This window comes from Egretta garzetta, unplaced genomic scaffold, assembly GCF_000687185.1.
Source record: "Egretta garzetta isolate BGI_Z169 unplaced genomic scaffold, ASM68718v1 scaffold172, whole genome shotgun sequence".
NCBI classification, from domain to species: Eukaryota; Metazoa; Chordata; class Aves; order Pelecaniformes; family Ardeidae; genus Egretta; species Egretta garzetta.
Genome location: NW_009258951.1, coordinates 4,432,071 through 4,441,703, shown reverse-complemented (window position 1 = coordinate 4,441,703; position 9,633 = coordinate 4,432,071). Strand labels below are relative to the sequence as shown.

General features: G+C 44.7%; 1 protein-coding gene across 6 annotated transcripts; it reads right to left on the bottom strand.

The window, feature by feature from the left end:
- Window positions 1–2,573: 2,573 nt before the first annotated feature.
- Window positions 2,574–9,627, bottom strand: B3GALNT1 (beta-1,3-N-acetylgalactosaminyltransferase 1 (globoside blood group)). Of its 6 annotated transcripts, none has more exons than XM_035890007.1 (3): window positions 8,775–9,627; window positions 5,485–6,171; window positions 2,574–4,893 (listed from the first exon to the last, which is right to left on the bottom strand). In XM_035890007.1, the coding sequence occupies exons 2-3, from the start codon at window positions 6,161–6,163 to the stop codon at window positions 4,808–4,810; spliced, it is 765 nt and encodes a 254-aa protein (XP_035745900.1). In that variant the 5' UTR covers window positions 6,164–6,171; window positions 8,775–9,627; the 3' UTR covers window positions 2,574–4,807. The 6 variants fall into 6 exon arrangements, with proteins under 6 accessions (XP_035745900.1, XP_035745896.1, XP_035745897.1 ...); XM_035890003.1 differs by having other exon boundaries at window positions 4,801–6,171; window positions 8,775–9,130; window positions 9,330–9,627; XM_035890004.1 differs by having other exon boundaries at window positions 4,801–6,171; window positions 8,775–9,003; window positions 9,330–9,627.
- Between the last annotated feature and the right edge of the window lie 6 nt (window positions 9,628–9,633).

The following is a 9,633-nucleotide window of genomic DNA, read 5'->3' as shown; positions in this document are numbered from 1 at the left end:
TCAGGGGCGTGAGAGCGGCGCAGGTGAAACCGTGACCTTCTCCGCACTTGCTTTGGTCTGGGTGATAACGAGAGCCAGAACGCATCGAGCTGTGCGGGCTGACAGTCAGGATCCTGCTCAGCATCCCCCGTGTCAGTGCCGGTGCCGCCCTGCCCCGGGAGAGCGAGCTGGCTCCGCGCGGAGCGAAGCTGCTCCCACACCTCTGCCGCCGCGCGCCGCTGGCCGCAGCTCTTGGTGACAGGACACTCTCATGCCAGGACTGCCAAAGCTCATCCCTGGTTTTTCAATTTTCTCCTGGTAAGAAAAACTTCGTTATGTTAAAACCACGATTCAACTGGAAAAAGCTCTTTGGAGTTAGTTCTACTCTGTACTGAATCTCTGCTCTGCTCTTTGGTTAAACCGTTCCTAAACGCATAAGCGCAGTACAAAATGTAAGCAGGGGTTAGCAACGCTGGTTTTACAAATGAAATCCATTTTTAAAAAATTCCAAACCCATCTAGCTTTAACGTGGCAAACTGTAACAATGGCATAACTTAACTACGAAGTTAACAGGAGCAGCATCTGGAAGAACAAGATTTAAACCCGGATATTATGCTGAGCAACTGTAAAACCACTTGTAGCCAGTGTGTTTGGAAATGCTCTCTAAGAAATGATGAGACAGACTCGATATGAAAATGAACCCTGCGAGGGCAGGTTGGAACTTCAACAGAAGTCCTACACAACACACAAGATAACAAAACCGCAGTGTTGAGGCAATCCATCTCGGTCAAAGGCAGCTGGCATTTACTACAACCCGGCTGTGTTACGGTAGATAAGAACCTCTTCAGGCTTCTGCTTGTAACGTTTTTTCACTCGGAGCCAGAAGCGTTTTTAAGATTTTATCTTTATTGCAAGCTCAGGGGAGCCTGCACTTTACTCCTTGGTGGAGGACCGCCGCAGGCAAGGCACTACCCAGGGGAGCGGCCAGGACGCCGGGCTGAGCCCCGTCCCGCTCGGGAGGGAGGCGACGCCTACGCACCATCGTCTCTCGCACCGTAAAGAAAAACTCATTCGGATCATTGGGATTAACGTGGCCTGGAAATCTGATGTGCTGCGCAGCAACTGTCGGGAGGCTAGAGGAGACAGCTCAGGTACATCAACCATCTCAAGAGAGGTCGCTTGGGGTAAACCTTGTATTTTAAAATCCGTATTTTATAGGAGGAGAACTAAGTCGCAAAGTCCCGCAGCTGCAGGTGAGACAACCCCCACTGTGACACCGGCGGCGTTCCCTGCAGGCCGATCCTGCCTTTTGCCAACACTCTCGGTAACGGCCACGTTGCAGAGGGGCGGCGCACGCTTTAGTCCTGCGAAAGAAAGTGGCTTGGTGATTTTTAGAAACCCAATATAGAAGTGGAGGGGGGGGTGGGGGTGTGTTTTGTTTTACAATTTTAGGTTTCCTTAAAATGTGGACTCAACTACATATTAAAATAAATAAATAAATAAACCCAACCATCTGCTTCACTTCATTTTCACTTTGTTTCCTTTCCTTCCTCCATGGAGTGCTTGCATTTGGTACGGCTTGCAGCTTACCGTGCAATACACAGGAACGGCCTTAAAACCTGAGGAGCCAAATTTAACAGAGACCGCAGAGAGCTTCTCCTCTCTTTCCCTACCACCTCTATCTAAGCAAACAGCAGAGTCCCCAATAAATGACCAAAATGGTACACACTAGGTGCATAACAATGGAGAGAAGTGAAAATTTGAAAAATAGGCAGCAAAGCTCTGCCACCCAAACTCCTTCAACATACCTAACACAACCGAGAGGCACCATCAGGAACTCAGTGTCACGGTGTTTAGTTGACCTTCAATCAGTTTATGGTTTAAATTTGAAAGAAATATGATAAAAATGACATTACTTATTGTGCGTCCAGGCATTCATGAGTTACTTACAATGAGCTTGCATTGAAATGCTGTAGCAGTAACTAGAAAGCGTAAGACAAAGCTTAGGAAAATACTGCAGACCGTCTACGTCCTGTTAATCCTGAGCTGATCGCAGAGCAGAAAGCCCCTAAGTCTGCAGCACGTCGGATTTCATGGTTAATTTTGTACTTGTTTGTTCTACAACGCACCCAAAACATTTAAAATTTTGACTCTCAAACTCTTCCAAAATTGTGCACAGGCAACACAGGCTTGAAGTTCTGCATTGCAAACCCCTTTTGCTGTCCCCCCAGCTGTCGTGGTTTTAACCCGGCTGGCAACTCAGCACCACGCAGCCGCTCGCTCCCTCCCCCCACCCGCCGACCGATGCCCAGCCGGTCCTGAGCCATGATCACTCCCTGAGCCGCGAGCAGTCCCTGAGCTGCGATCGCTCTGCCCGCGACTGACCGACCGACCGACTAACCCCCCCGAGCATGACGTTATATGGTATGGAATAGCTCTTTGGACAGTTTGGGTCAGCTGTCCTAGCTGTGCTGTACTCCCAGCTTGTTATGCCCCTGGCCGAGCAGGAGAAGCTCAAAAAGTCCTTGAGTAGTCTGAGCACCACTTGGCAAGAGCTGAAAACATCAGTGTGTTATCAACATTCTTCTGGTACTAAATCCAAACCACAGCACTATGCTGGCTACTATGAAGAAAATTAACTCTATCCCAGCCGAAACCAGGACACCAGCGTAGTTCCCAAGCATCTGTGGCCAATGGATCATTACTGGGCCTTTTGAGCCACAGCCAGCCCCACAAGTCCTTGGCATTCTGAATTCTTGTGGCTTTCTGAGCCACTTGCCAGCGTGAGAAGAACCTTAGCGTTTGAGGAAGTCTTAGCCTGTGGTTTAGGCTTTGGTTTTATGTAGGCAGATGCAATAAAATTTGGGCCCACCACTGACTTCAGTGCTTCCATTACTTTACAATCTTAAGCTTTTCTAACCTCTTGCCTGGCTGCCCCCACTAGAAACTTGCCTGATATTTGCTTTAAGCAGAAACATCAGCTTAGTGATGAATTTTTATGGTCTTGCAAGCAATACGGTCAGACTCAAATACAAACCAGATCTGGAAATGAGGGTTTTTTTAAAAAAAAAAAAAACAGGAACAGGAATATTTTACAGTGTAAATTCCTTGCAGAACTGATGTGGCTTTAGGTTACGACTTCAGGTGGCATAAACAGATCACTGTGCATAAACCTACGTTTGTGAAAGCAAAAGCCTTGCAATCTGTGATCAGCGTTACCGTTCTGGGGCACAAGCACAGAAAACCCCTTGCTGGGCGACAGTTGCGTTTTTGTCGCGGTCCCGCGCAGCTGGTTCTCTGCGGTGCTTGATTCTTACTCTCAACGGGAGCACTCCCTGCTTTAGCCACTTTCTGAAGATTGCATCGTCTTTCATGACAGACTGTGCTGTAGTCCTTGTGGCAAATAGTTTATTTCCAAATATTTAACATAGGAGGCTTATAAAAAAAAAACACCTGAGGGCTTTTTGTAAGCTGTATAAACAATCGAAAAACAAGTTAAACATTTCTCAAGGAGTTCTCGGGACCTGACCACACTGCTACAACCATCACATAACAGATCCTAAAACCATAGGAACAGCTGTAGTTTCACCTCTGTCTCTAGAAATAAAATAGCATTCATTCTTCCCTCAGTTATGCAATATTGTATCTTTAGCTATTCAGTGTAACAAAAAAAAAATCTATTTTTCTGAAAAATGTTGACCTTCTTAACGTACCTTCTTAGAACACCGACATCTGAAATACTTCTCTAGAGAGCATTCTCCCCAAGACTTCATTTTTATATCTAAAAAAATAACACGTCCCATAATTCCATCAAAAAACCCCATGTGTTGAAAAGGCAGCAAAGTTCAATGCTGACCATGATCACGATGTCACAAAACACCCGGTGAAACCTCAAACTTGGTACCAGAGGTTCGTGCACCTCTTGTAATTTGTCTCTAAGAGACGACCTGAAAGACAGCCAAATGTAAATACACCATAACATCTCAGCTGTAGCACGGATCCGGTGGCAGTGCTCTGTCATTCCAGGTGTACAGGACGTAACTATGGTATCTTCACTGTGTAGTGGATGTGGCAAGAATAATTATGTTAATGCAATTGCAAATTCTGTGTTGTTGTCTATTAGAAGTGTAAACTACTGAAAACTTGGCCTTGCTGATATGAATAAAGTGATTAAAATATCCATCTCCACAGATACAGCAGAGTTTGTCTTAAAAAATACAAATCCTAGAATTTCTTACTTTTTTCATTTTAAAATCTGAGGAAAGACTTTATATCCGTTTCTAAAAACAATAGGAACGCATCTGTTTTCATCTTCCCTGCGCGGTTCCGAAACCCTCGGGATGCGTCGGTACACAGACCTACGTGTGTGTAGACGTGGGTGTCGATTATCCCAACGTCTTAGAGATGCCTGGTAACTGAAGTGCACATGAACTCTACTGCATCTCGCCCTCTCGTACTCCGTGAACGTTGCCAAAGACACCACAGCAACCCTGTTGTATGCACATATAGATACAGCCAGACGCATGCGCAGTGCCTCACGTTTTCAGAATTTCCTATCGGCTTCTGCAGACGCCACGAGACCCACAGGCTTGCCACGCTCTCGGAAGGGTTACGGAGGCAATACGTCTACGTAAGAAGGTGGAACACTCTCAGGGTGGTTGCGGAGGGGATACGTTGAAAGAATTTTCGTGCTGGGCAGAGGAAAAATGCTGGAGGGTGGCAAAGGACGGTGCAGTTGCAAAAACAATTAAAAAAAATCCAGGTAGGCATTTGGGAAGCGTCTTCAAAGCCCATTTCTTGGCATAAACATCATTTCCTCGGTGACATTTCATACATTCCAGAAGACTCGGGTGGAAATCCCGTGGTTACAGCAGGCCACGTGGAGCAAGACAGGACAGCATATTCCCAAGTATCCTGCATGCGTAGGATACATACATGGAAAAGTGCTTTGTGAATGCCTAGTATTTTTATTTAGGAATACCAGAATGTCCCAGGGAAATGCTGCCATTGCACTTTTGCCCCGGCAGCATAGCCCTCCTTCGGTCAAAGTCATCTCTACAGCTGTGGTTTTGTTTTGTGTTGCCCTGGACTTCAAACATTTTTGCACCGACTACGTTTACGTTTGTGTATTAATACGGAATCAAAGGCAAGTAACCAAAGTGTTTGATGACAAATCCTGCCAAAACCTGATTATTTCACTTGATGTAATGCCATGTACTGCAATCAAACGTCTATACTTACAGATATCAAAATTAATTTTATAAAGAAAGAATTGCTCATCTTCTGGAATACTGATGTCCACTTTAAGTATATTTAAGCAAATTCCAACATAAACATCCTCAAATTTAATAGGTTTGACATGGCTCATCAGTTCATAAATCCTCAGAGCCAGTTTTCCATCCAATATATAACCCATCCCACTGCAATACGGAGGATACAACCTGAACGGATACTCATCGTACGAGATGTATGTTTTTTGGTAAAAGCCTCTGTAGGCAAAGTTACCTGTAAGAGGATAACCCGTAAAAACATTTTCTGAGGAATTTAGCTTCAGGAGAAACTTCACCAAGTTAGCAGTGTTGATGAAGACATCGTCATCGGTCTTCATGAGGAATCTAGCATTTGAGCAGAACTCCGCGGCCCACCTAAACGCCATGATCGTTTTCAGGGTGAGATTCTCGTACGTGTCCATAAAGTCTTGGCGAATTATGTCACCATAGAGGATGCTTTCGTCTTCTACCGACAGTGCTGCAGCGTTGCCTTCTCTTCGAGTGTCCTGACCTAGTAAGAACAGGGTTAGAATTCGGTGTCCCCACCAGAAGTTTTGAGATCCCCATGTTATCCTGATGGCCTGCCTCGACTCCACGTTCTTAGGACTTGACGACACCAAGATGACTAGAAAGGGATTTACGTCTTCGCATTTCAAGCGCTCCCGCAATGTGAAGAGGTGGCGTTGCTTGTAAATCGGCTCGTATTCATAGAAAAACATGAGGTTTGTGTGCTCAATCACAGTGTTGGGAGAAAACGTCAGGTACCACATTGTTACGCCAAAAAATACGAGGAGAAACAAAAATATCCATTTTAGTATTCTCACATACGTGACGCTAACTGGAACCAGGCAATAACTACTTTGCAGAAGTGCGTCAGTGACCTTCAGAAATCTGTACCACAAGTTCTGAAGCATGTTTCTTGCTGAAAAAGAAATAAAGAAGTAGTATTCAGAATGCTATTGTTCAAATATTATCTGTTTCTTATCTTGCCTAAAGCGTCAGTTGAAAGCATGCTGTAACATAACGAAGACAAAACCAAGATTCATTGGTCCAGCTGTCGTACACCACAGTCCAGCATCCTGTACAACACAAATTAATGCTGTATCCCGTGAAGAAGCATGAGCCGAACACCGAGCATGGTATGGATTGAAACCTCGCAGCTCTCACCTTAGAAACGTCCCCTACGTAAACCCAATCACTGCAAAAGACCACACGTCGAGCACTGTGATCCCAGAGACCTCAGCACAACGTCCGCGCCTCAGACCTCAAGGAAGGAATACCACGCACAAAACCTAATGGCTACAAAGTGCTCAGCAAATTGATGTTCAGAGGCTTGAAAAATTTGTAATTTATTTCAAAGAAAGGAAGTCTTACAGGTTTTTTTAAGTGGGAGCAAATCAGCCAAGAAAGCGGGTAAAAAGAGAAGTACAAGCCAATAGGTCATCCCTCATTTAAGGGCCGAGTAGCTACTCCTTCTGAATTGACTGCACAGGCGATGGGAGGAGGAGGAGAAAATCAACCTCCTTATGAGCTGCAGACCTGCAAACGCAAGCATATCGTGACAGACAAGCTGAGCCCTTGCACTGCCCAAAGGAACGGCTGCTCCCACAACACGCCACACCGTTTTCTGATACGTGCTACTTAAATCAAGCGGTTCAATAAAGGGGCATTGTGACCAATTTTGCCACAGCAGCTTTACAGTCGACCTCAGGAGAGCAGCAGAGAACCCACTGCAGCAGACGAGCTTCAAATCTTAAAGAAGCTTTGCAAATTCTTCTAATGGTTTCCATTTAAGCAAACAAGACGCTACAAAATCCTCCTGCTACTTCCATCTATTTAAGTTCTAAAGAAGAAAGGATCCTGCCTGCATTATTTGCAGGAAACGCCTACAAAAACACGACGGGTTCGCTCAGCTCCGTCAGGCACGCCACACAAACCCACCACAGCCATCGGAGCGAGAGGTGAAGACCAGCCAAAGCCGTTTTTTGGCCAGAGACACACATCGCACTCTGGAGTCCAACCTACGCGGAGGGGTGCTGACAAACCCCCGCGGGGTCCGTGCTGACAACATTAGTACGGTGTTGGGACTAGATATTGAAATCAATACATCTTCCCAAAACTAAATTTAAAAATGGAATCTCAGTCATCTACCTTCCGCTAGCCTGTGAAAAGGCTTTAAAACTCCATAGGCTGTGAACGTGCATTGGATACCTTTAAGCCAAAATAACTGCAATGTCTTACTGTGGGAGCTCCAAACGATTTCTAATGTTTGCAGTGATAATATTTACCCTACCCTGGAAAGTATCTGCAAAGACAGTACGGACGATAGAAGGTTCATTTTCACAGCGCAATTAATGACCATTTATCTTATCTTCAAAGTGATCACCGCAGGGCTTGTAAATGCTTTCTATTAAAAAAAAACAAAACAGATCCAACCGCCAACATAGCACTCTGGAATTTAGGTGAATTTGATTTGCCAGAGCCCACCTGCCTTGTATTTCTGCATAGGCTTTGACTGTAATTTGATGATCCCTTAAAGGAAGCATTTGGAGCCCATGTCACCAACAATGACAGCGCATCACTTAAAAGGTATTAAAGCAGTTTTATAAAAAACAGCTATTTAAACTGAAGAATTTCAGACCGATCCCTCTCAAAGCTGCGCTACTCCGAGAACACTGCGTGGCTTCTGGGAGTCAATCCTTCATTAAAGGTAACCTCAGGTAACCACAGAGGAACAAGTGAGTTTTATTAAGAACTTCCTGACATGACCAATGTCCTGGCTTATAAAAACACAGAACCTCAGCAAGTTTTATGCTGGGTCACTTCTTTCTCTTTAAGCACACGCACGAGAAACAGAAGACAAGTTTGCAAAGTGCAGAGGAAACATCATCTGCATTTAGGGAAGCTGGTTACAACTGCAAAAAACAGATTGCCAGTCTGGTATTTACTTCCCAGCTTTAGGGGGAAGAAACAAATTAATAAAAATGCTCGATTCTTCTCTCTTTATATAAATCAACCTGACTTCCAGTGAACAGTATGAAAAATACATACTGGAAGAAAATAAACTAAGTTATGTATCAGTGCTTATGTATTTGATTGTATATAAATAACATTTCTTGGGGTTTGATGATCAATTTAAACTAAAAGCATATCAAAGTTTGATCAGTTCTTGACAACCTCATGCAAAAAGTCTGATTATAAGGATTTTGTTTCCTCATGGACAGAAAAGCCTGATTACGTGACATTTTGAACAACAGAATCGGAGTCCAATGCCTGATAATAATGAAAGATCTGGGAAAATAAATCATCAGTTCAGGTCCTTTGCCCACGCTATGCGAAACACAACCTTAAAGCCACCATATCCTTAAAAAAAGCCTGCACCACAGGGCATCCTCCAACGTCATTAAGCGCAGAACCCTGCCTTCAAACACACGCAGAAAAAAATAAAAGGGCAGATTAAAAAGGAAACCCTAACTGCAGCCGTCGGCAGGAAAACCCCCTCCTCTCCCCATTTCAGATGCTTACCCCAAAGTAACGAGGTTGAAGCAGCCAGGTCTGGAAGCTGAGCTGGTGCTTTTGCTCCGACGTGGTGCAGTTGCAGAGCTTCCAGCTACGCCAGGACAGGTTCTCCACCGCTTCCAGCCTTTACTTGCCGGCAGTTTTTTCCCTTCCAACACGGCGTACGAGGCAGGGAGCAAGGCCAGGTCAGGAACTCCTTCCAGGGAAATACTTTCGTTTCCTTCCAAGGTCACAGCTGCAGACAACCGAGCCTGAGATTTTGCTTACAGATAAAACTGCTCAAGTTTAAAACCGAAGTAAGACAACACGGACCAAGCATGCTCTGCAGGAATTTCAGACGGATTTCTCACTCTCCGCTACAGCTGGGGAATTATTGAGGGCAGGCATGGTTGACAAGAGAAAGGTGGCAAATTCTCATAAATTCTAGTAATTACAATAACCAATGGATAGTCCAATTTAAAGATTAAAAAAATACCACATTTATAATGTTAGATGTATTGAAAAATAAATCCTTTTTTTTTTTTTAAAGCTACCAGCAGAAGTAATTTGTAAATACATTACCGTTCCTGACGTCTCGTTTTCTCCGTATGGCTTACTCCCAACAGAAACTAGAGACATTTCTGCAAGATCATGGGCTATGATGATCTAGCGTAACAAGCCTTTAAAAATTATTTTCAATGACCTTTTAACAATGACTTGCTCTCACTTCAAATGGCCCGAGCTATCTTAATCCCTCCGTTCCCGGCGACTTTTCACAACGCGTCGGTTAATTACCAGCCCGCCGGGCGGGATTCACGAAGCGGAAAGCCAGCGGCCGCTGCCGAAGCCGTAACCGTTTGCCATGAAGGGGAGGAAAAGGCGGCGG